The 25,939-nt window shown below is 35.6% G+C and overlaps 1 protein-coding gene, 1 non-coding gene and 1 pseudogene across 3 annotated transcripts in view; all 3 read right to left on the bottom strand.

The window, feature by feature from the left end:
• Positions 1-712: 712 nt before the first annotated feature.
• The window catches only part of Tiparp (TCDD inducible poly(ADP-ribose) polymerase), a 29,564-nt gene continuing 4,337 nt past the window's right edge, over positions 713-25,939 (bottom strand). For both annotated transcript variants that reach the window (XM_008837448.3, XM_017799205.2), the window contains exons 3-6: positions 10,352-10,520; positions 9,461-9,621; positions 3,360-3,635; positions 713-2,718 (exon numbers count right to left, since the gene is read on the bottom strand). In XM_008837448.3, the coding sequence (XP_008835670.1) occupies positions 2,271-2,718; positions 3,360-3,635; positions 9,461-9,621; positions 10,352-10,520 (1,054 nt within the window). In that variant the 3' untranslated portion in view covers positions 713-2,270. The remainder of the gene's footprint in view (positions 2,719-3,359; positions 3,636-9,460; positions 9,622-10,351; positions 10,521-25,939) is intronic.
• On the bottom strand, positions 19,967-23,351 carry LOC115071094 (annotated as a pseudogene).
• Positions 25,413-25,516, bottom strand: LOC115071099. Its single transcript, XR_003850214.1, has one exon. It is a non-coding gene; the product is annotated as a U6 spliceosomal RNA (small nuclear RNA).

Here is a 25,939-nt window from a genome sequence, read left to right as displayed (position 1 = left end):
ACAAACAAACAAAAACCCCAAACCATTCCTGAGTACAGGAGTATATAATACTGGAAGATCTCAAGGAGCTTGTATAAGCTCTTGTTCTCTAGACATCTCAAATGTAGTCTAAATAAAATGGTATAAATTATAGTTGTGCTGGAAGAAAGCAAGCTACTAAAATGTCTTCCAATGTTTTAAACCCACAGGGCCATTACAAAATTTAGACTGACTCTGCAGTTACTGCTCATTCAACACAATATACAGTACCTGTTTAGGGATTTTAAAGTCATTCTTAATGGGGAAGGGTCAGAGGTACTCACATATACTAGGTCAGATAACCTTCATTAGGTTGCAATCTTAATGTACCCAGTGCCAACAATTCCTTTTTATAGTTCTTCCACACAACTGAAGGAGACTATGTCTCCTCATGTTTTTCTCTATTGCTATGTGCCAAAATAAAATTTGTCCCTTGCCCCCGGAAAACATACCTGCAGATAAAATATTCATTCTTCTTTTGTGACTGACACTCAACTGTTAAGATATACTTTCTTAGATTCCCATAGCATCTATGGGAGTGAGCAGTATATCCTGAACAGGTCCATTCAGTCATTCAATCATACAATTATTAAACCCACTAACCACACAATCAACCAAGTAACCAGCTAGCCAACATTTACAGACCAACTATGTGCTGATTTGTTACTTTTAATGAAACAGAACAAAACAGAAGTTTTAAAGAATTAACTTTTATTTTTTGCTTAGTTTTATTAAAAAAATAAATATGTCATAAAGCTTTCATTTCCTTTAAGGAGAAAAAAGGAACAAGTTTCATAAAATCAAATAAGCAATGGTAACATGTCTTAACTTGAAAAAGATTGGGGATCACTGGTTCACAAGTTATAACCGAATGAAGAATAACTGCCACAGTTGCCTGTTTCATACCCATGACAGCAAACAACAGGATCAACTAGGGCAAAATAAATAACTGTGTGGAAGCCCTGATAAGTGCTTAAACAGACTGATTCACTGAGACATCTGTACAGCTATATCTTGCTTTAAATAACAAAGAAGGTCCTGCAAAGTTTTAGGTAAATGAAATAACCACAAACATACAAGGAAAGCTTGGTATCTGAAGGGATTCTGTGGTGCATTCTTTCATGAACAACCACTTCTCACTTTAGTAAATCCAGGTATTTGCTTTGCTTAGAAGTGTACTGCCTCTCTGAGCTGAGGTAACAGCATATTCACTCAATGCTCCTGCTGGGCCAGTGGCACAATTTCCAAGTTTGTGTTTCTATTAAAGTAAGTAGTGTAAAGTACAAAGTCAGCTAAGGAATCCAGTGCATCTGGCAAAGCAGGGTGGGCTTACCACCTTTTAACAATTCAACTCGGCAAATACTTCTGAGACTCTATTTTGTGCAAAGCACAGTAATCAAACTTTTTACTTTGATTGTAGATGTCTTCCACTATCTATTATCATCAGTCTAGGGTAGGTCTGGAACCCCAAAAGAAATACTTTTAATTCACCAAACTAGCTTTAACCAACCTAGCTGCCCAACTCTGAAACTAAGGTGGACAATAATGGAAGAGAATGAGTTTTCCAAGGCTAAATTTTAACACAAGAATCACATTTCACAACTAATTAATGAAAAATTGTGCTGGTGGCACAAAGTTTTCAAATAGTTTCTTTTTTAATTTTTAAAAATTTCCTCTCAACAGAACCCTGAAATTTCAAGAAAACTCTCGTGGTCTCTGACTGGGTATTTCAGTCCTACTGATAGAAATAGAAAATTCTTCTCATTCACCAGAACTTCATGACCTTATACTACCCCAAAGTAGTGATGCTGTAAGTGGTAAGCAGGGTACTATCAGTTTCAGTCAGTTTTACCAATGCCAAGTGAACAGAATCCTCACTTTGCTCACAGCCTCTACTCTATCTGACCAAATGTCTACCAGACCCAAGTAGTACTTTATTAGGCTCTTCAGTTGGTAGTTTTCCCCTCAAATGCTTCTAATAATATTGCTGCCTAAATGTACACGTGTGAATGAAAAATACGCACTCTTTAGTCTTTTTCCACACTGAGTACACTAACAATTAGTATAATAATTAAAGAATAAGTGGTCGTTTTAAAACTTTTCTTTTAAAAAAATTACTTTCTAGCACTTAAAAAATTGGGTCTGAAAAGTGTCCTATTTCTGTTCAATGCTGTTTCCCACCCAGGCCCACCCAAACCTGCTACAAATGCTGGATTGAGTTCATATCAAATAACTTAGCAGTACCAAGATATTTAAATGGAAACAGTATTACTGACTTCTTCATACTGGATAACAAAATAAGGGTAACTCTGGTCATCATTAAAAATGACAAAAATCTGAGGCTCAAAGAAATTATCCACACAAGAGTCATACAAGTCACTGGTGACACTGCCAGGATTTACTGGTGGGGGTCTTCTCATGCCATGACTGCCCATTGTGTATCTGCCAGTCAACACTTTGGCCAAAAACATGAAATGGACTCCTTTTGAGGACTTCTTAGAAAAGTTATGAGAGTAGCTTGCCTTCTTTGCAAAATAACTGCCTTGTCCAAACATTGTAGCATGCTTTCCACAGACACGAGGGTCAAAGTTGTGCTTGCAGATTCCGTCTACCACATCCTGGGATGTTCCATGAAATAAGTGTCTCTCATTTATTATTCTGTCACGGCCAAACATTTTTCTGTTCATATATTCTTTTTTCCTAATGCAAAAAGTAGATAGGCATTCAGAAGGAGGAAATATAGATCTTTATCTATATTTATAATTAGCATGATGCAGTCAACCTTTATGGTTTCAAGGGTAAGGAAATATTAAAGTAGCTATAAAGGCGAAAGGCCTTCAAAATCATACTAAAGTTTAAACTTATCTTTTCTGTTCCTGAAAAGCTCTTTTCATTTTATCCCCATCACTTTTCACTTGCTTTCTCTAACCAATTCTCAGTTTTCTTCTTCAGGATTCTTTTCTTACCTAATTTCTCTAGCTTTTCTTTAACCTTGAGATTCTTCAAATCTAATTGTTTTCCTTTTTACATTTACTATTTTGTTGTCTTGAGGAACAAAGTAGAAAGATTAAGAACAAGGGTGGTGCTAGACAGCCTAGGCTCAAATTTTAGGAGCCTATCTAATTAGATGCATAAATAACTTACATCAAGTAACCAAGCTTTTCTATGACTCAGTTTCTTCTCTGTAGAATATAAATTGTAATAAACTCATTTATAGATCTGTTAAGACTGCAAATAAGTTAATATGTGGAAAAATGTGAACATATTAAATTCTATGCGAGTGTTTATTATGTTCTATATTACTAAGAAAAGGTCTCAAATTTTTCACACCTCTGACTCACCTTTTATATTTCTCCCAAAGAAATTGGTTTTGGACTCTCAATATTTGTAAAATTCGGTATTTAAATTCAGGCACAGTCTTATGAAAAAGGTTATAAATGATTCGGTAACTTTTATCCTCTGCAGAAACAGGCACTTGGATGAAGTCCTGAGATGGATGCATATAAACCCAAGTTTCAGGGTAAAAGTTTGCTGAGGTGACCCCATCTGGGCAGATGATTTGTGATGACGTTGCTTCAAGAGGCAGAGAAGCCTGAGTGGGAACCCCACCAAGTGTCCTAAAGTACAGAAGGAACAGTAATATAAAACAGTCAGAAATAAGTACATCTCACATTATATAATACTTTATGGCACTGTCCAAAATGTTATAATTTGTATAACTTGAATGCTTATTTAAAAAAATTCATTGAAGAAAACAAAACCTGAGTATGTGGTACTTACCTATAAAACCAGCGCAGGATGAAGGCAAGAGGGCCACAAGCTCAAAGCCAGCCTGGCCAACCTAATGAGACCTTGTGTGAAAAAACCAAACCACCAAAAGAAAGCTTAGAGCAAATGCAGATAACTGACTATTAGCTTCCTTCTAGTCTTCTCCCTGTAGAGAAAACTCTGGAATGTACTGCTGCAAAGCAAACAGCAAAAAGCAATTCATAATATCTTTAACTTTTGAGTCTTCCTAGAGTCTTCTTTTGCATATATAGCTAAAGAAATTTTGTTTCAAGGGAGCAATGATTATTTACATGCTTCTTTCAAACTCTGCTGATACTAAGCTGAAAATTACTGCACTATAGGCTGTGTAAGACGGAAAACAAATCAGGGCAGGCAATGAAACTTAAGGGGAAAAATTTAAAGCTTACTTTTGTTTCTGTATAAAAGGAAACATCAGGAGAAGAGGAGAAGGTACCGAAAGCTGACATACATTTGACTTTCATTTACTTCCCATACCACAAATAAAACAATCAACAAATTCTATTTCAATTTTACAGCTTCAGACATAATTAAGCTGAAACTAGAGAGCTAAGGGTAGGGCTCAGTAATTAACTGACTATCTAGGATGCTTAACACCGTGGGTTCAATCTCCAGCAAACCTCTCTGCACCCCTACACACGAAGAAAGAGCTAATACTACAAACTCTAGATGCCAGAATGAGTACAATTCATTGAATCTTTAAATTCAGCTTTGTTACTTTCAAAGATGAATTTAGATAAACAGTAGGCTGTTACTTATTCCTGCTTAACTAATAAATCTAAAGCATATTTATTGGTTATTTAAAAAAAAAAAAAGAATAAAGAAAAAAGAGAGAGAGAGAAGAAGCAAAGCATAAGGAAATCCTAACCCCAAGACCTAATTTCAATGCTGGGCTACTGTAATACGCATCGCTACACGGTGGTCACAAGGAAGGAATAGTGTCTGCCAAAATGGATTAGGAAGTTGAAATTTTCAAAAGAGCTTTGGGACACAGAGGTTAAAGTTGTACATAAATATGCATCATGTTTCCATAGAGCATATCCTACCATCATCCTCATTAGTCACCTAAGACTAACCACATACAATAAGCCAAGTATTTTATACACGTCACTATCACAAGAACTTTCCAAGTTATCCAAGTTTGGCTTGATCATTCTCACTTTTCACATAAGCAAACAGGTTCAGAGAGGTTAAATAATTTGCCCTAACCTAGCTGGCCAAGAGCAGAAGCATTTTTTAATTCAGGCCTACAGATATAGTTTCTTTTCATATGTTTCACAATTTATACTTTTTAAGGCTAGTAGTGATAGCTCTAATACTAAGATTCCAACTCTGGTCTGCCTGATGCTACAGCTCTATTACTGGCATTCCTGTCCTCCTACTACATCACCATCATTCTTCTGAAAGCTTATTAGAAAGCTAAAAGCTTCAGAGGCACAACTGCCTTCTCTAATCCTTGCCTGCTTCAAGTATTCTGTGCCTTCAATTCAATGTGTCCTAAAACCCCTTTATAAGACAGAGTTCTAAGTAGATCCAGAGGTTTAGCAAATCCCCCCCACCCCCAGCTGTCTGAGGTCAGGGATAGAGTTAAAGTAGTTTCTCCAACCTTTACAATTTTGTGTCTTGCACGGTTCTTGTCTTTTGAATTACTCCTTAGAGACCAGATAGATTCCTCGAGACTCGATACAGGTATATTTTTCTATTACAATGGTTATATTTTCACTTTTCTAAAGAAAAGCCCCACTGCTTTAATCAATTTCTCAAAGGTTTGGAACTCCTTAAAAACCATCACTGTTCTGAAGACACAACAAGGAAACTTCACATTTAGCCCCTTCCTTTATCCTTGCTTTTGCCAAATATTCTGCCTGAGAAATATATTATTTATAGTTGGCAACTTAAATAATGGTTTTCATTATGACATGTTCATGCAAGCTGTGATGGTATTCTTGCAAGATTTAGAATTACCCAGCAAACAAACCTCTCTGCCTGTCTGTGAGGGCATTTCCAGCGAAGTTTGACTGAGGCGAGAAGACCTCTCCAATTCACTGGAATCCCAAAGGAAAAGACATTCATATTCATCTCGCTCTGCTTTTTGACTGCAGATGCAATGTGACCTGCCACTTTGCATTTCTGCTGTCATAACTTCTCTGCCATGATGGACTGTATCCTCCAACTATGAGTCATAATAAACCCTTCCTTAAGTTGTCAGAGCAATGAGAAAAGTAACTAATACACATGTATATTGCTGCATTTTGCTCATGGTTCATTGCTTTACCCTTTATTGTCCCCCATCATCCTGCCAAATATTCTCTGCTCCATTTTCATGTCTTACACATACATTGTTGGATTCTGTTCTGAGAGAAAACATGCAATAACTGTCTTTCTGAGTCTGACTTGTTTCCTTTAACATGATGAGCTCTAGGTCCATCCATTTCATTTCAAATGACATATTTCCTTCTTTGCAGGTGAATAAAACACACACAAACATACACACACACACAATATTTCTTTATCCACCTTATCTTGGCTATCATGAATAATGTAGCAATAAACACGAATATGCAGATGTCAAGATGTTAAGATTCTATATACAGGTAACATCCATTCCCATACACAGATGCTTTTCCTAAGCCAACATTCCAACTGTACCAAACATGGCAATTAAGAGTATAAAGTCCATCATATCTGTTTGTTTATCAATCAATCATCTAGGTAGGTAGGTAGGTAGGTAGGTAGGTAGGTAGGTAGATGATAGATGGATGGATGGATGGATGGATAGGTATCTGTGTCTTGGTTCAGTTAGAATGTCTGCATGCATGTGTATTTCAAGCAAAATTACAAATGTACCTTTATTTTATGAAAATGCTGAGTTTGTATTCAGCTTGTGGAATCCCAATAATATATTGCATGCTTCACAGTGCTATATGAGCCTTCTCTATTTAAAGTATAAAGACTATACTTAAGGGTCTCAGAAGAATGGGCTTTCAGATTCCAAGGTCATTCTCCTTCCCTCCCAATTTGAAAGATGTTTTCTAAACCAACTTCATAATAAAGTAAAAACTGTCTAATTTTATCCTTTTGGGGGAAGAGTCAAAGAAACTACACTAGGCATTCTCATGATGAGATGATTACATGGAAAAGATGTCCTTATAGCTCTAAGAAATGGACAGTCAAGCTCCTAAATCTGATTTGTTCCTTATACTACCTCAGCTCAAGTATTCTAAGACTATTAAAGAACAAGTTCCTTTTTTATCAGCAGCAGGGAAATAAACTTTTTAAGACAAGTGAATTTTCCAGAACTATATGAAGTATTATTAAGCCAGTCTTCCCATTTCTACCTACCTTAATAATCCTAATTCTAACAACTCTGATTTTGACAGTTGGTAGCCTCTTTCTTAGCTATAGTTTCCTTTAATTCTTGTATTTAATAACAGTTAATTGCAAAACATAAAACAAAATCTTATCTCTAAGACCATGGCCTCTGAAATCTGCTTTTGGGAACAAATGCCCCCCTCTTTCTCTCACTAGGAGGGAATGTGGAACAAACAGGACTACTGTATTTACCCATTTCACCCTAGTAAACTTACTGTGCCTCTGTGCTTTTCTTTTGAAGTATCTGCCTATTCCCTTTGCTTTGCTGACACCTTATTTTAATCCTTTATCTTAATTACTATTTCAGACAGGAAGACAAATGGAAATTTCTATAAGGAAAAAGGGAGCAATAATTTTTTTTCTTCCTTTGTAAGTGTGCATTAATAAGGCTGTATTTATGGCATTGATTATATCACTGCTTATATTTTTATATTTTAATATTTTATACTTTAAAAAAACCTAAGGTTTTTTGTTTTTTTTTTTTTTTTTAAAAAAAGAGTATCTCATAATTACTTCTTTCAGGATTGAACAAATTGTTTTCACCATTTATTTAAAACATTCAGTGCTGGGTGTGGTGGCACAAGCCTTTAATCTCAGCACTCAGAAGGCAGAGGAAGAAGGATCTCTCTAAGAGCAAGGCCCAGCCTGGTCTACAGAGTGAATTCCAGGCTAGCTGGAGCTATAGGAAGGGAGACCCTGTCTCAAAAAAACAAAAAACCAAAACAAACAAAAAACATCCCCAATGATTGAGCATTTGAATGAACATTCTTACCCTAAGATGGGAGCCACATCTTACTTCTGTTGGCTTAGCTACTGGTCTTACGAATGAGTTCTACTGTCCCATCAGAACAGTGTGTTCCTAAGTATTGGATATAGACACTACTTCTAGCCGTGCTAGTGAAATCCCAGAAATAGCATTTTTATTACTTCTAATTTAAAATAAAGCAACAACAAAGAAAACCCTACAAGGTAAAAATTTTCATACTTGGACTTGAAAGAACATGTATTTCAATCATGAGTTTGTTTTGAATTCTAATCATTTGAAGGATTCTTTATATTTAAAGTTTTGTTTGCTTGCCTATTTTAAGACAGGGTCTCCCTTGGTAGCCAGGTTGATTTGTAATTTACTATGCAGCCCTGGCTGATTTCAAACTCAAGGTCCTCCTGCCTCTACCGCCTAAGTACTGGGATTACAAGCCTGTGCCACCATAACTAGTTTCTATTTTTTCTTTTTAATGTTTTCCTTACAATTTCATGATTAGATTCACTAAGAGTTTGCAAAGAACAACTTGAAATAAAAATAGTAGGACTATGTAAACATCATCACCTCAAAGATCAATTAATTTAATTCATAAAAACCAAGTATACCCCCTAGTATATATCTTTGTATCTTGCTGGAAGATATGATTGCTCTAAAGAAACGTGTGTGTGTGTGTGTGTGTGTGTGTGTGTGTGTGTATGTGTTTAGGTTGAGAACAACCTTCTCTCCTTCCAATTCATGGGTTCCAGGAATTGAACTCAGACCTTCAGGCTGGGCAAGAGCCTTCACTCACTGAGCCATCCTACTGGTCCCAAACTAAATTTTAAAGACAGTTCTACTAATGGAGCATAGTTCATCTTTCAGAATCCATGGAGATATGCCAGTAGGCTACTTGGAGAGAGAAGGAAAAAGTGACACTTGGGAAAATGAAAGCTCTCACCTTCAATTCAGAAGGCTGAATTCAGCTCAATTCTTTTTTAAGAAACTGTATTCTTAGGAAATACAACAGATATCACAAGAAGTTATGCCTTACTTAAGGAAATAAGACTATAAATTATTATATTCAAATTGAGTCAAGGAAGAATGTGGAACATCAACTTACAGAATTCTGCCCAATTCCCATGGCAGCTTATCTGGGCTGGGAAGTAGTCTTGCAACTTGGAAGAGTTTTATCTTAGAAGTTGATCCCCATGGAAAGGAAAACTCAATCTTCCACAAAGGAAGCAATTACAAATTGTGATTCATTCCAAATACAATTACTTCTAGTTTAAATGCTAACTCTATCCTTTTTTCAGTTAAAAAAAAAAATCTAATACGTTTTTACGCCTGGATTAATTGTAGTTACTTGAATTCAATTTACTGAAGAATTAATTGTAAAGAATAATGTACACTTTCACATTCTGATAGCATGAACCAAGACAGTTCTCTTAAATTTGGAATCCAACAGTGCTTTTCCACAAATGACACGTAAAAATGAGGAGTTAAAAATAACTGGTCACTTACTGTAAATATGGAATCAGTATAAAGCAGGAACGGAATAGCGGTCTTCTTTTTATTTCCCTCCTGAAGAATGAGTTGTGAAGGATATAGTGGTTGTTCCACATCATAAATCGAACCTCTTTCAGACCCCGAGAGTTGGCTTCTTCAATTAATCGAATTACAGACTATGGAGGAGAAAATAGAAGGTAAAACAAACAGATAATCACTATAAGCTTTGAAAATAACTTACTTCACTCATAACATCAACAGAATTTCAATCAATACAGTAAGTCAAATTAATCCTTTTATTTAGGATTCCCAACCTCCCAAAGATGGAGACTAGAACTGCCTTATGAAACATGTGAGGTTCAGAGACTGTTCTATTTTCAACATCAATGATATCCTAGAGATTTTCTTGGTTTACATTTGTTAAGGGAATTTTCAGAAAGGGCATTAAAGGTAATAATGCCCAAAGTTTAAAAAAAAAAGAAAAAAAAACCCAAAACACTCAACCAAGTTCTAAACCTAAGAAACCTCTGAGAAGAAAAACATAAGGATAGTTCAAGTATTCTGAGAATCAAATTTTAAACAGCCATTTATTCTGTTTGGAAGGTAGATACTAGATTACTTAAGGGTGACTGTTTCCATTAGGCTTCTAAATGAGAAATCTGACACATGATTCAATTTCTATAAGCACAGAAGGCAAATGCAGAAAAAAGTTAAACCAGTTTTCAATTTCATTAAAAGGACTACAAAGATGGCACCAAATCTGTAAGTACTGGAAGATTCACTGAGAAGACTGGTGTTCTATTTATGGGTTTCAGATTAATGGAAATAGACTTAGAAAAATGGACTTTTACCTGTACCAGCAAGATTTAATTCAATGTATTTAACAGAAAAGGAAGATGTAAATACCTCTGGATACTCTCTCCATCCAAAGTGGTCTCTGCAGAAGAATTTCCAAAATGTATGGTAAATAGAGTTTGTATTACTAGAGGGTGGTGTAGACAGCCTTCGAAGTTGGTCAAATTCAGTTGTTTCAAATACAGTCATGGCATTCAAATCTGCCCAAAATTCTTGTCCTCTAAAAATACCCAAGAAAAAGATCTGCTAAGTAAAAATACCTAACTAAACATCATATTGGACATTAAGAATATCTAGTATAGCTTTTGTAGAATTTTCCAAACATGTTTTAATTGGTATTAAAGGAGATTACTGGTTGTTTCCCCAGCACACATTCTTTACATGCCTTTTCTTAAAAAAAAAAAAAAAAAAAAAAAAAAATCACAGGCATTCATTTAACATAACTCCAGATTCCTTTCCCCAGTGAGATGAACCAAACCCTAGCATCAGCCAAACAGGGAGTCAAGTCTGAGGTATGGAACCGATATAAAAAACTAGCAAGGGACTGGAAAGATGGCTCAGTGCTTAAGAGCACTGGTTGTTCTTGCAGAGGAGCTGGGTTGGATTCCCAGCAACCATATGGCGGCTAACAACCATCCATAACTCCAGTTCCAGGGGGTCCAATGCCCTCTTCTGACCTCCTTAGGCACTGCATGACACACACATGTCATGCACTCACATACATGCAGGCAATACATTTAACCTAACTCTACAATGCAATCTTCATACAGGCATTCATTTAACATAACTCCAGCTTCCTTTCCCCAGTGAGATGAGCCAAACCCTAGCATCATAAAATGTTTAAAAAAAAAGCAAGAGAAACAAAGGAAATTTCTCTTGAAGCCTGCCCCCTTTTTTTTTCAGAGGTATCAGGTTACCTGGGCCAATACATAGATTCATAATATTGCCTGATAAGACAGGAAAAAAAGTGGGGAAGGGAAATAGAATGACACCAGGTGGAGCCAGTACTGCTGACCCACCGACACAGACATTATGTTTTATCCTTTAAGTGGAAAAAAATGTTGACCAAATAAGAAGAGAAAATAGCCTGGATTATTATGAGGGTTTGCTATGAAAATACTAGTAATTTTGTTATCTGGCCTATTGGTGCTAAATCAGTCCTTTATAAGAATCTCCATATTGGTTTGGGGAGGTGGGGGGATTCTTTTGAGACAGGGTCTCATACAAACTAGGCTCGCCTTTAACTTGCTATGTAGCTAGGAACTAGCCTTGAACTCCTGATCCTCTACTTCCATGTTTCCAAGATTACAAACATTATACCACCATCCCTGCTCACAACTCCATATTGATGTAAGACAAGTCCACTGTAAGAATCAAATTCATTTAAATACTTAATTTACAAATGTTGGCCTAAATCACCTGTTTACTCACACATTTCCTCTTTAGTGGATTATTTAATATTGAAGTATCTGAATTACAAAGTAACTAGTAAAATGTTCCATTTATTCTTTTCTCTTTTTAATGCATGTTTGCAAATTTCCCAAAGAAACTACTTGAATCCTTAATAACATCATAGATATTTGTTAAATACATTCCTAAATATTTTCTTCATATTCTCCCCATGCTCACTTTAGACTTCTAAATGAATAAAACACAGGACAGTCCAGCTATCAAGTGGCCTGATACACATGAAATTAAGTACTGAGACAGAGTTTCTTTTTTGCAAAATACAATTCTGAGAAAGATATTAATCACCTATCTTCGAATTAATCCAATATTTCCCAAACTCTGTTCCTGGAACACTTGTTTTAAGGATTGCAACTCAGTAGTCCATACACAAATAACAACACTCTAGTAAATGTTTAAAAAATAACCTGGTTACATAAGTTAAACTATTTTCTGTAGCCTCTCCTTACTGTTAATATGCTAAGAAGACACTGTGGTGCTATGATAAGCATGCCAAAGTATACTTCCAAATCTATGAGGATGCCTTCCCTTTCTTCCATGAATATCTATTAACAATTCTCAATATACACCCCCTCACAAATGTCATGGAAAATATAATGCTTCTCCCCCTCCATCCTGATGTGCTCAATAAGTGAATCTGGCGCTACTCTTTGGAACAAAACAAAACAGCTAAAGTTACATAGCCAAGTGATGGTGTAAAAAAATACACAGAAATAACATAAAACACCTAGCTTGTAAAAAAGCACTATGTTCCTTTAAAAATGTTTAAAGATTCCCCCGTCCCCAAACAAATACCTTGCTTAGAAATAGTACTAAGATGTAGTCTTGAAAACAACATACAACTGAAATTAAGTATGATATGGGAATAAAACAAAATGTAGTTTAAAATAACATTTGGGAAAAAAATGACATGAAAGTAAAAGATTATTAAAGGTGAGAGAGGGAAGGCTAAAGGAGGGGAAGGGGAGGATGGATATACTCAAGGTCTACTACATGCATGTTGAAAAGGAGCCAACGAAACTCATTACTCTATATAAATAGGCAAGAATTTTAAAAAATAAGAAAAATACCACATTTAGACACAATTTCATGTGAAATTATTTATAACTAGTAATACTGAAATGTTTCTAGGAAAATCTAGAAAAAGAGCAAAATAAGCCTGAAAACCGGAGCCCCTATGCTTAAATTAAACTATCACGTTGCCTCAAGCAATTTTCATTTCACTGTATTAAAAAAAGAATTTGATGTTATAATGAAGAGAAATACAAGTCTTTCTTCCTCTGAAGAGCACTTCAAGTACCTAAAGCTACCTTCTCCCTTTCCCCATTAAGTTCATTTCCCTTCAACTGTTTCTCAATAATGAGTTAACAAACCTTCTGCCGTTCCTGTTATTTGCTGGTTTTTTTGTTTTTTTGTTTTTTTTAGATTTTATTATGGACATCACTCTAGCAATTTCTGTGTAAGCCTTTATTATTAAAATCTCATAGATAATGATTAGCATAAGAAAAATGTCTACGAGTGTGGCTTTTGCTACATTCTCTGCATTTCAGTCCCTTAGGCATTGTGAAATTTCTATGACGAGCCCTAATTTACTACAATTTACTTTCTCTGGATTAATGTACTAAAATACTATTTTATTATACTTGATTTTTAAATATGCTTTTTCCAGACTTGATAGAGGTATAAAAACAAATCTGAAAAAACACTATCTTTTTACAAGACTAATTTTATCACCTGCTTTCCCTTAAACAGGGAATGCTTGAAAACCCAAAGCCCAAAGTTTTTTCTTCCACAATATCTATCACTACATATGTGTATAATACAATTCCCGAAATGTTCAGCATCTTCCATTCTTCTTTATCAAGCCACTATTTCCTATTATCAGAAAGCAGTTATGACTGCTAAATGGTGGGCTGAACTGGGCAATATATAAGGAATTAAATAGATGTGATCTCAGTTTTCTTGTGGTTTTAATGTAAAACCAAAGAAACAATATAGATCTGCCTGTCCAAATTCATCAGTGTTAATAATATAGACAAAGAATCAGAGAACAAAGAATAGACAATCAGCATTATGGAAGAGAAAGTAATTATTGGTGTCTAGGAACCGAGAAAGATCAGGAAAAACGAAAGGCTTTATTAATCCAAGAACTGTGTAAGAGAAAGCATATTAGGAACAACTTAAATATTCTATAAAAGAGGGTCTGGAGAGATGCCTCAGTGGTTAAAAGCACTAGCTGCTCTTACAGAGGACCTGGGTTTGATTCCCAGCACCCACATGGCAGCTAGCAACCTTCCTAACTCGTTTCAGGGATCCGACACCCTCTTCTGACCTCCTGGGGCATTGTATGACATGAGTGCACTTATACACATGCAGGCAATACACTCATGCATGCAAAATTAAAATAACAAATAAAAAATATATTTTGCACACACACACATATGTATATATGTAAAAGAGTTGCATAGAGAACAAGAAAAAGAGTTCTCTTAAGTCCTTCACTTCTTGAAACATGGTAGCTGTTCTTCAAATAGTTGGAGAAGACCTAAACAGTATAGGAGACATGAAGGATATGTATACCATGTTCAGGCAATAGGACAAGTGTCAGGCCATGGTCTGAAGACAGTCCAGGACTTTGAAGTACATAAGAGAAAGCATATTAAATAGGGATGTTGTAAATAAGATGTGTGAAAACTGAACAAGAGAAATAGTGCTAGAGAGTGGAGATCGAACAATCCTGGTAAACTGGCATAAGGTAATTCCTACCTGTGAGATGGCCTGAATGCATGGGAGATAGCTACTACACTGTAGAATTTAGCTTTTACTAAATATCTCATGTAGCCAAATCAATCATTATCGCTTTTACACAATTTATACCCTTATCATTAGTAGCGGAAAAAAAATCTTTTGAGCAAGTTGCAGTTTTACTAGAGAAAATTAGCAATTGCTTTCTTAATAAGCATATCACCATACACACCTGCTCAAGAATCCAGGTATAAAACCAATTTGAAATTCTGAAAAGTACTCCATTCTTATAATTTAAATGCTTTTTAATAATGGTCCTCTACCTAACAAATACCTTCACACTGTAATTAAGTCTACATTTCCAGATATATCTTAGCAATCTAGAGCACCAATGCCCACACAAGGTCAGAAAGTATGCCCCATAGAGCATTTCTTCTTTATACATTTCAGATACTAAAAAGAAAGTGAAAAAAAGCCCACAATGTGAAAGAAAAACAGGGTTGGAAGCAGAATCAAAACCAATAAGGAAACAGGTGCTGAATGGACCAAACTGCTACGTACACCATTTCTTGCTGAGGCATACAGATTATGTGCCTATGCATTTGGGAACTTGGTAGAAAGAATAACCATCTTAGGCAATTTTTGCACTTGTAAAATATTTGAAACCTTGAAATAAATAATGACACTTAAAAACAATTTTAAGGAGACACATTGAGTAGTAGGTCCTAGGCGATCTATTGGGGACAGAAGATGAAAATGTCAAAGTACCACAGTCTATAGAGAGGAGACCAACCCTGTGTCAATGTGAAATGTGGCATAAAGGTGGTCAATTCAAAAGTAAAGGTGGACAATTCAAAAGTAGATGGCCTGTCAGTACTGGAAAAGGTGTCAGCAAAGGTATTAAGGGCTGTCCCAGAGTAGATGAAATGTGAGCCTAGTCACTAGACAGCCTAGAGGTAGATGACCAGCGAATTGAACATGTGTAGAAGTTAACCAAGCAGAGCATGAGGAGAGAGTGCCAAGAGGCACATGCAGTTCATGTGGGAGGTCAGAGTGTATGTGTGCATGTGGGAGGTGACAAGAGATAGACTGGACTGGAGAGGTTGGCTGGAGCCAGATAAGGAAGAGCTTTGTGTGCTGGGTTAAGAGGTTAGGACTTGATCCTACAGACAGGAAGACTTTCAACAAGGTCCAGACTTGCCTTTTTAAAGTTTACTCCCCTGGTATGTATGGAGAACTGGTTTATTTTTGGTAGAGGACCGGGAAAGACAAGGGAGGAGAGACTAATACTCTTTTGCAAGATATTAGCTTATTTATTAATATTTATCACTGTTTAATTATTACATGAAACAGATGCTGACAGACTAAGGAGATAATAAGGGTTGTTTCCGAGATTATTTAGAGTAAGGATCAAACTGCATTAAGGACAATTAATTACAGGTGGGGAAAAAAGTAAATGTCCAGGATGGCCAGGTGTGCTGTCACACCCATGTAATGCTGAGTTCAGGAGACAGACAGGAGAACAGCTAAGTTTGAGGCCAGTCTTGTTATACAACAAGACTTTCTTAAGAGTTCAGGATATGTCCCATGTTTTTAATCCGGGTCCTTGGATAATGATGCTGACTGAATAAGGAATTATAAGAGGGAGAACATGTTTAACTAGGAAGACGATGTAAATAAAATTTAGAACTCAGACTTCAGCAAAGTCAATTAAGTGTGAACTTTTCTGAACATTACTCTGTTCAGTTTTAACCAGATCAGTTAGACTCTGAACCTTGGCTTTCTGCCTGTAAGAGTTAACTGGTTTCTGCAAAGATAAATCTATGACCTCAAACTATTAATACTCACCCTCATCAGCCAGTCACAATTAGTAGGCTCTTTTATTACTATCACGTAAAGTGAAAATGTCTTCTTAAGCTGGGGTCATAAGGAGAAGGATAAGATTAAATGCTGCCTGGAGAGTATTTAGACTCTTCTAGCTTGAAATAAGTTTGACAGATAGGATATGTTTGCTGCTGCAGAAATTTCACGGTCACAAAAGAGAACTGGTTTTTGATACATGGCTTTGATGTTTCCAGAACTCATTTAGTTATGCTGGAATAGTTAGCAGCTTATATCCCCACTTCAAGTATAAGATGGAGAGAATCAAAGGCATGGTATATGAAGTACTAACATTTTATGAAAGCACTATAGTATTAAACTTTAGAGAGCTATGTATTTTATACCTTACACTATCTTAAACTATACAGTTAGACTTATAAAAATGAAGAAAATCCTTTTGTTAAAAGAACTATTTTAAATACTGTAAGATTTCTATCTTACCTCAAAGTAAACAATAAAAATAAAATGCCTGCCATATATTTAAAGCACAAATAATTATTTTTCCATATGGGGAGAAGGGATGGCTGGGGACTGAAACAGGGCCTCACAGATGCTAGGCAAGCATTCTACTACTCAGCTACATCCCCAGACCCTTGTACATTTTTTGAGATAGAGTCTAAGTTGTCCAGGCTGGCCTTGAATTTGCAATTGTCCTGCCAGGTTACAGACTTGTACTACCCAGTAATTCAATTCCTTGAACCTGAGAGTTTTAAAAGAGGACTCACAACTTTCTGTATTAGAAGCACTATCACTGTCAATTACTGTATTCTGTTACTAATTAGGATTTTGCGAACACTGCCTCAAACAAATAGCAGAGATCTAGCTGATGAAAGAGGAAATAAACATTTATAAATGCTGGAATCCCATGTCTCATCTTTCATTATTCAGAGGTTAAAATTTATATATAATTTCCAAATACCGAAACACTGGGTCTTGGTAACAGTGGGTTCCTTTTGTATTTGAAAGTAGCTAGCTAAAGTCACAGATCTGTAAGTCAAATTTGAGTTTTTATTACCCATAAGGATCTCAGTCACTATGGACAGATTAAGAACCAAATGCTGGGGGCTAGAGATGTGGCTCAGCAGTTAAGAGCACTGACTGCTCTTTCAAACCCTGGTTTGGTTCCCAGCACCCACTTGGTGGCTAACAACCATCTGTAACTCCAGTTCCAGGAAATCCAATGCTCTTTCCTGGCCGCCACAGGCACTGCACACATGTGGTGCACCTATATACATGCAGGTAAACACTCATACATATAAATTTTTAAAAAATTATGAATAAGTGTTTACTTTGAACTAAATGTGCCCATCTTTAAAGAGATTGATCTAGTAGAGGCAGGCTTATTAAGGCTTAAATCACTCAGTATTAACATAAAATCTGAATCATGGACATATCTAATGTTTCTAAGTATACCAAAATTGTGGGGAAGGGGTAAGGTATCCCCATTTTAAGATATCATGCATTTTTAAAAAGTGATCATTAAGCAAAATTACGGCCAAGCATGATGCTCTCCTGGATTCTCCTCGGCCATCTTAGAAATAGGTGAATTTCTGAGAAGGCAGCCACTTATTAAGTGGGACATCACACTTATTTATGTGTCAAACCTCATGCTTGAGTCACAAAATAGTAAACACATCTAATGTATAATCTTCAAGTCATTCTAAGAACAGAGTGAAATGAAAAAGAGAAATCAAAAGAAATTATTAGAGACAATTAAGTTTCCCAAATAAAACAACACTGTTTTTCAAACTTTTGTTAACTGTGTATTCCCCCAAAAGAATGTGGAAATCTGAAAATACAGCTAATCAGCGAACTTTTTTAAAAAAAGCAATTACGATACTAAAACATAGCTACTTGATTGAATTCACCTAAATGTTTGTTCTACCTCTAAAGCATGATCACATATTAAAGTTCCCACACCCCATACCTCCTCCCACTCCCTACCCTCTCATCATTTTCACCAATGTAGCCACTAAAAGCAAATTATGATGTCTACTCAAAGAAAAGAACAAAATATGATAGGCTGGGTTTTTTTATTATTAAAATAAAACCACATCAAAGCAAAGCAGGCACACAAATTTTCTAATAAGATGTGGATAAGTGTAAAATCTCATATATAAAAATTACACTTGTAAGACATTTCACTGCTATCTATTTACAGAGGAGTGGGATTAAATTTTGCACTTGGAAGATGCCAGAAATGTCATACAGCCTTAACTTTTATCCAAGTGCAGTCACATATCTGGAGATTGGTAGAAAGTTGCAACTATAAAGTGAAATATATACTTCTTGACTGTGCCCTAATAAGGAAGTGAGATTTAATTTCTACAAGAACTGCTGGGATAGAAACTACAGATTAGTTTTTTAAAATTATGCTAAAAATGATCTATTCATACCTTATGCTACCTAAAACTATGCAGTCACAGATTAGGGAAATAAGTATCACCTTTGTTAAATAAAATATTTTAAAAGCAAAGGTTTTTATTTTACCTCAAAGTAAACAATTTAAAAAAGTGTGCCATATAGTCAAGGCACAAATTAATTCATTTTTTTGAATTTTTCAGTAAAGAGTCAGTAAAACATTTTCACATAAATGAAATATTTAATAATGTACATATAATATATGTAAATGATAAAACTGCTTAAAAATACTTTTGAAATCTCAAAAACTCAATTCATTAATACATAAGCAAGATACTAATTATAAATAACATGGAACATACCCTCTAATAATATTTAGATATAATAACAATCTATTTCTGGTCTAACATCTAAATGTTAACAAACAGCTCTTTTTATTTAAAAAAAGTTTTTATTCTTAATTTTCTAATTTAGCTTTGTTTTTCTTCCCAGTTACTCCAAATTAAATTTATTTGGTAAATGGAAGAAATGGAAATATATTCACTGATGGCTGCCTATGTTTTGAGTGATAAAGTGCTAAAGATAAGTAAACAACTTATAGCAGATTAGAGGGTTTGTACATGAACTAATATAGAGAATCTATTACTGATAGCTTTTCAAGCAAATTTTTGTGGGAGGGAGGAGGAGTTTCACACAATGCTTTTGATAGTTGACAGTATTTGGATAATTCAAACGTCAGAAAGCAAACAGAAATTTTTTCCTGTTTCTTCCCATACCCAGATTCAAGAATAGTCTCTTTTATAACGATGAATAATTAAACCCTGTAAGGCAAACCCAGTATTTCTTTTTATTTTTATTCTCTTAATGCCTGGAAATGAAAGAGCTAAACCAGGTAACAGTCAGAAACCAAAGATCAACCACAGCAGGAAATTATTCAGGGCATTTTGTGCTGTTTGCTCTTTCTGTGTCCTCATCAGCTGTGCGAGCTGTTAAGATCACAGGGTGCAAGCAAGATTCTGAAAGGACATGTACTACTGCAAAGCTCACCCTTGGCTCCCATCCCTGCCATTCTTCGCTGATTGACTAATCAGTGCTGGTAAAGGTTTAGAGCAAAGAACTTATAGCTTCATTTCAAATGAGAACAAATAAGGTAAGAGACCCTTAAAATACAAAAAGGATTTTTTTTTAAAAAAGGCTAATATAGTTAAAAAAAAAAAAAAAAGAAAAAGAAATTCTGATGTATAGCCTAAACATACTTTCAAATTATTCTGAGAAGTGCTGTTTTAACCAACATAACAGAAACCTTTCCTTACTTCATAAGCAATAGTACTAAAAGGCAGGACTTTAATTTGCATGAAGAACACAAATTTACTAAGTCTTTCTCTGAAAACTCAGTCATGAATGATTCCAGCATACTCTGTACACATCTTCTTGTGGTACAAATACTGGGATTTGAGGAAGGCAACAGTCACCTTATCCTTCTCACTCTTAAAGCTTATCCTTTGTGATGACCAGCAGAGGTTCTTTACTGGTCAAGTGAGTGTTACCAGTTAGTAAACAGCATGGAACAGAGAAAGACAGAAAAGACAGGCACAGTTCATTGTGTGCCAAGAGCAAACAGGAATGCTTAACTAACTTTTTTCTATGCTTGTCTTAACTGGCTAGTTAGCAAAGAAAATAATTCCTGGTCAGGAGAGCACTGTCATAAATAACCTAAATATAAAAGCTGGCATATGAAAAATAATATAAAAGGAAGCAATATTTAGTTTTGTTCAAGAAATTCATCATACAGAAAATGTGGTTTACTTCAGAAAAGGTGAATTTCAGGCCTCCTTCATCCTTTGTATAGTCTTGTTTATGGTGTTGCAAAGCATAGTTCAACCCAACACCCTTGCTATTACCTAACCCCAAACCCAAAATCTAACAGAAAAATAGCTCAAACTTCAGCATTCTGGTATCTTTCAAAGATACAAAGCAACTCACACTTACCAGAAAAGAGAAATTCTGCCTATTTTACAAAGTGGATTTCTTTCAATTTCACCAGTGTCCACTTTGAGCCAGCCTTTCACAAAGTTGTGCCAGAATCATGATGAAGCTCAAAGTGTTTCCCCGCTTTCTGTGCACTTAAGTTTTCCCTCCATCACTCACAAAGACTGGTAATTATTACAGGTTGCTGATCTAGGTTAGAAGGACTTGACATCCTAATTTAAATGCATTCCAGAACCATCCCCATCAGACAAAGAATGTACAATCTAGTGGCCTCAATCAGAGATAAGAGATTAATCATTATAATCTCAAATGTATGTATTTTGGTAGCGATCTTTCAGTAGTCAAGGTTTATATAAGATATATACTATTTCACTCTTTAGAAATAGCACTCAAAACTGGAATAAAGAATGGATCACTAACCGGGATCAAACACAGAGAATTTACCTTTGCTTTATGGTAGAATGTACATCTACAATCTACAAATTTTATAGTTGAACAAGAAATACAAACCAGATTTTTAAGGACATAGCAGAGTTAGTCAAAAGTAATCTTTTGGATGCCTGCTATGTGAAAAATAAAAAGGTTTTCTTACATGCTGGTGTTATTTATTTTTATGTATAATAAAATTAGAAGCTTTGGATTCAACTCAATAATAAAATACATTATGTATCATGCAATTATTTTTAGGAATTGCCAGATAACTTTACAAGCTGTTTCTTTCAACTGTCTGATTTAATAAATTATAAATCTTTGCTTTTTCTAAGGTTTATTTTCATTACATAAATACATTGGAAAATGACTGACCTCAACCTGAAGCCAGGTGACAGCTGCTTCAAAAAGTAATCTACTTATTGATGAAAAGCCAGAAAGGAAGTAAATGAATGACTGCTATTGATTCTTATGATAGCCATACACAGACTCACTAACTTTTCCAGACTAGTACACATAGAAGCCAATTAGTTTTATTTCATATGTAAATAGCAGCATAAAGAGATAGAAAAAAATAATTCACTGCACTGTTTTATCCTAAAGCACAAGGCACCATTTTAAAAGTCACTTCAAACAAGTTCTTGCTTATGGAGCTCTCTTTCTCTTACACAGGAATTTTTAAATAAATTCAAACTCATACAGCTTTGATTATTCAAGAACTACCAAAAACTCACAAGGCATAGTTAAGTTTCAGCTGTTCTCCTCTGTCCAGTATTAACAATAACACACAATGAGTTAGTTCATACATCATCACAGCTGTGTAGACCAGAGCTAACTTGGCTAATTTAATTATTCTAATCAAGTTCAGTCAGGAGCTTGCTCTAAGTTAGATAATTCGCTAAATCATATAAAGCACTATATATGTTTTCTACTACCATTAATATGCATTTTTCTTTGTCTTCTATCATAAAGCTGTTGGCATTGCCCTTGAATACATTAAAAAGACTTGGATGAACCCTTAGCACTCAAAATCACACCGCAACTAAGACTACAACATTTTTTTTTTTTTGTCAGAAAATGTATTACTACTGTGTTTCCATCATCAACATTCAGGATCCTGGTCTTTCCTTCTTGCCTTTGTACAGGCCCAGAGACACACTGACTACTATAACCTTAAAGCGGACTCCAGGACTATCACCAATTACATGACCTTTCCGACCAAATCCAGCAACCAGAACGTCATCGTTTCCCTCAATGAAGTCAGTCAACCACCACTGGGCACAAAGGCTGTGATCTTCTTGCCATTTTTGATGAGCTGGACCCCGACACACTGCCCGATAGCTGAATTGGGCTGTTTAGCTTCAACCCCTACTTTTCCAGCACCATTCCCTTGGCATGAGAAGCACCTCCAAATGGGTTGGCTTTAAGGCTGTCCCCAAATGGGCTTTCTTGTACTGTTTATCATGCCACTTCTGGTCCCATCAGGGACTACGGAGCTTCCTGGCAGTATGCAGACCAGGACACTCGCCCATGCTGCCAGTGCCACGGACCCAAGAAAAAGAGCAACTATGACAACATTTTAAGCTTGAGTCTTAAACAAGCAAAATTCTATTATCAATAAATATTAATTTCAAAAGAAAACTGAGTAGGGCATAATGGCTCATACTTGTAATCACAGCACTTAAGTTGAGGTAGGATGATTACCATGACTTTATTGCCCACCTGGGCTACACCACATCTCAACATCACAACAAAACAAAACAAATCAAAATAAATCAAAACAAAAAACGCCACCACCTCTGTCTTTAGGAAGAGTAACCATGCTATACTCCAACATTCTTTTGTAACAAATTGAGAATCAGACTCTTCGGTCATAATTTCATCAGCAGGTAACCCCCCAAATATGGTTTATGGATGCCTTCCTTCTCAATGGGTGGCATATCTAGAGAGTTTCTGACAAACTCTAAAGAAATGAATGTTATGTGAAACCAGTGGCTAAAGAGATTTGCACTGCCTCCACAAATTTCAATTTAGACAATAGTATTACAATTAGCAAAGTGCCTTTACAATTGCTTAGTTCTGCCTCCAACATCATCATGTACTAAGGATGAATGTCTAAACTGCTAGAGATTATATTTTGTTTTCTTTCTTTCTCTCTCTTTCTTTTCTTTTTTTTTTAAGACAGGGTCTCCCTGTAGCCCCAGCTATCCTGGAACTCACTATGTAGACCAGGATGGCCTTGAACTCACAGAGATCCACCTGCCACTGCCTCCCGAGTGCTGGGATTAAAGGCGTGCACCACTTCACCCAGCTGAGATTATATTTTCTTAATCTAAATTTGAGCACTTGTTCTCATATTTTAAACGTAGAAATTCTTGAAGGCCTATTTGGTGTACAGAAGAAGTCTAAAAATCAAATTTGGAGTTCAGACACACTAGTTTCTAGCTGATGTTGGCAATAAACATCTATAGAAGAAGTACAAAAGTAGAGAAAGCAAAAAGGTGCATTCATTTGCTGCAATGACTCTAACAGGCATTTGTTACTGAAATGATCTCTTCTATGTGTTTTTAGTATTTAGCATGATCTTAACTAAAGAGCTAGAAGGAACCTATAAACTCATCTGACTCAATTCCTATACAGTTTCAATCCTGAAAACAAAATTAACACTACCCATCCAATTTTTATTACCTTAGGTATTAAAAGTCTCACAAGTGCAAAGAAAAAGAATTTTATCTACAGAGTTTGAAACTGACTTGTCTCTGCTAGAGACCAAGAATTATGAATTTTCCTCAAGTTCTTCAAAATGATGTGATATAGTAATTAAGTCATACAAACTACTGAAAACAGGTAGATTAAGCAAATGCCATTCATTCACTATTCCTGAATCCTAAGACTAAGTCTAATTTGGACATATACACAGCTGAGCACACATTTCCTGGTTATGTGCAATCTGTTCAGGCCTGACCACAGAGATTAATAGCTTTAGCCAAATAATGTGGTAACCATGTGAACCTAGGCTGCTCCAACTTGTTTGTGAATCGCTCAGCAAGGCTCAACATGCCGTTATCTGCATCTTGTTGCCAGGAAACACAACATCGCTTTGGAATACTAGGAAAACCAGGTTGCAATGACCACAGGTCAACTTCCCAAAAGCCTAGTTTTTGACACTTAGCTACTTACAACCTTACATTTTTTCCTGTAATTCACTGAGAATTTCACTTTACTAGTAATACTTTTAGCTATTTCACCAGAACAGGACCACTTACAATGCAGTAGCAGCCATGTCAATTATAATAGCAACTCATACCTTTCCTAAGTGTCATATAGACATTAGTTTATGTCATTATGGCTGATGTGAAAATTTAGCACCTACTGTAACTACTATAAAGCCATAGCACAGTGGATCCATATGGGTATGAATCTATTTTTTCAGAAAGTAATCTTACCAAAGATAAACATCCTTTATGTTGCTGACCTACAAATTCCTGAACCCTTTGAAACCAAAATCACTGTCTTGCCTTGCTCATAGTAACAGAATGTAATGTCTTAAACAATAATCCTACTAGCTTCTTTCGACCAATTCAAACAGAAACAATGTACCAAGATGCTCAAGTATTCGGATTGAAAATTTGCTTCATAAGTGGGAGGCCACTGCTCTGAAGTATTCTGCAATCTGGAGATGGAAGGATTAGAGTGGCTTTGAGAATACATAAACTTAATTACCCTTGACATAATAATTAGAATTGCTAGCTCAGGGACAACAGAGTTTCTGGACAATACCTTATTAAAAGATTTTTAAGAAAAAACTGGGAAACATTTTTCTCTTTCAATGATGGCTTAAAAAAAATAGTTAAAAACTTTGCTTTATTGTAAGATGTTTTTGCAACTCAAGCAAAGAAGAATCTTGAATGCATTATATTACCAGACAATACATTTACAGTCAGAAAACCTATATTCCTGGTATGACTTTGGTCACTTTATCCCAAGTTGTATTCCATATTCTGTATTTGAATGTGGGCCTTATACTATTTGTGGTATACATTTCCTTCCACATGGGTTATACCTCTCAGTACTACACCAAACCATTTATTAGTCTGTAATGCTACACTGTTGTCTCCAAAGTCAGGTAGAATGGACAGAACTAAAATATATTTTAATCCTTATTCTTGGTCATGCACAAATAGTTATAAAACATGCTTTCCCTTTGTTATCTTAAGGACTTCTGTGTTTTTAGTTTGTTTTTTTTATGGAACACTTCATGAATTTGGGTGTCATCCTTGTACAGGGATCATGCTAATCTCTGTATCGTTCAGATTTTAGTATATGTGCTGCTAAAGCAAGCACCAGTTTGTTTTGATTTGATGGAAGTGACAGTATGTGTTTTCAAGTAGGTTTGTGGAAGAAGGTGTCTGGTTTTATTGTTTTTTCTTGTAGTACTAGGGAATCAAACCCACTCGGGCGGCCTTGCATATTGGAGGCAAACACTCTACCACCTATTGCCTCCCAATCCCATCATCATATACTTTAATTCCTTCTACACTACAGGAGAAATAACTTGAAAATACAAAGACTAATCTTATTAGGCAGTCATTTTTGCAATAGCAATTTTATATTTTCTACATCTAAATATCAACTAAAAAAGAATGCAGATGTGGCAATGTAAGTTGTAATGCCCACACTCACAGCACTGAATTAAAATGTATATACCTTACACACCAAGACTTAAAGAGTATTTGTTCTTCATGCAAGTGATAAGCATGTAATTAG

Source organism: Nannospalax galili, unplaced genomic scaffold, assembly GCF_000622305.1.
Source record: "Nannospalax galili isolate Female #2095 unplaced genomic scaffold, S.galili_v1.0 scaffold617, whole genome shotgun sequence".
In the NCBI taxonomy this organism is placed as follows: Eukaryota; Metazoa; Chordata; class Mammalia; order Rodentia; family Spalacidae; genus Nannospalax; species Nannospalax galili.
This window is presented reverse-complemented; position numbering and strand designations above follow the sequence as displayed.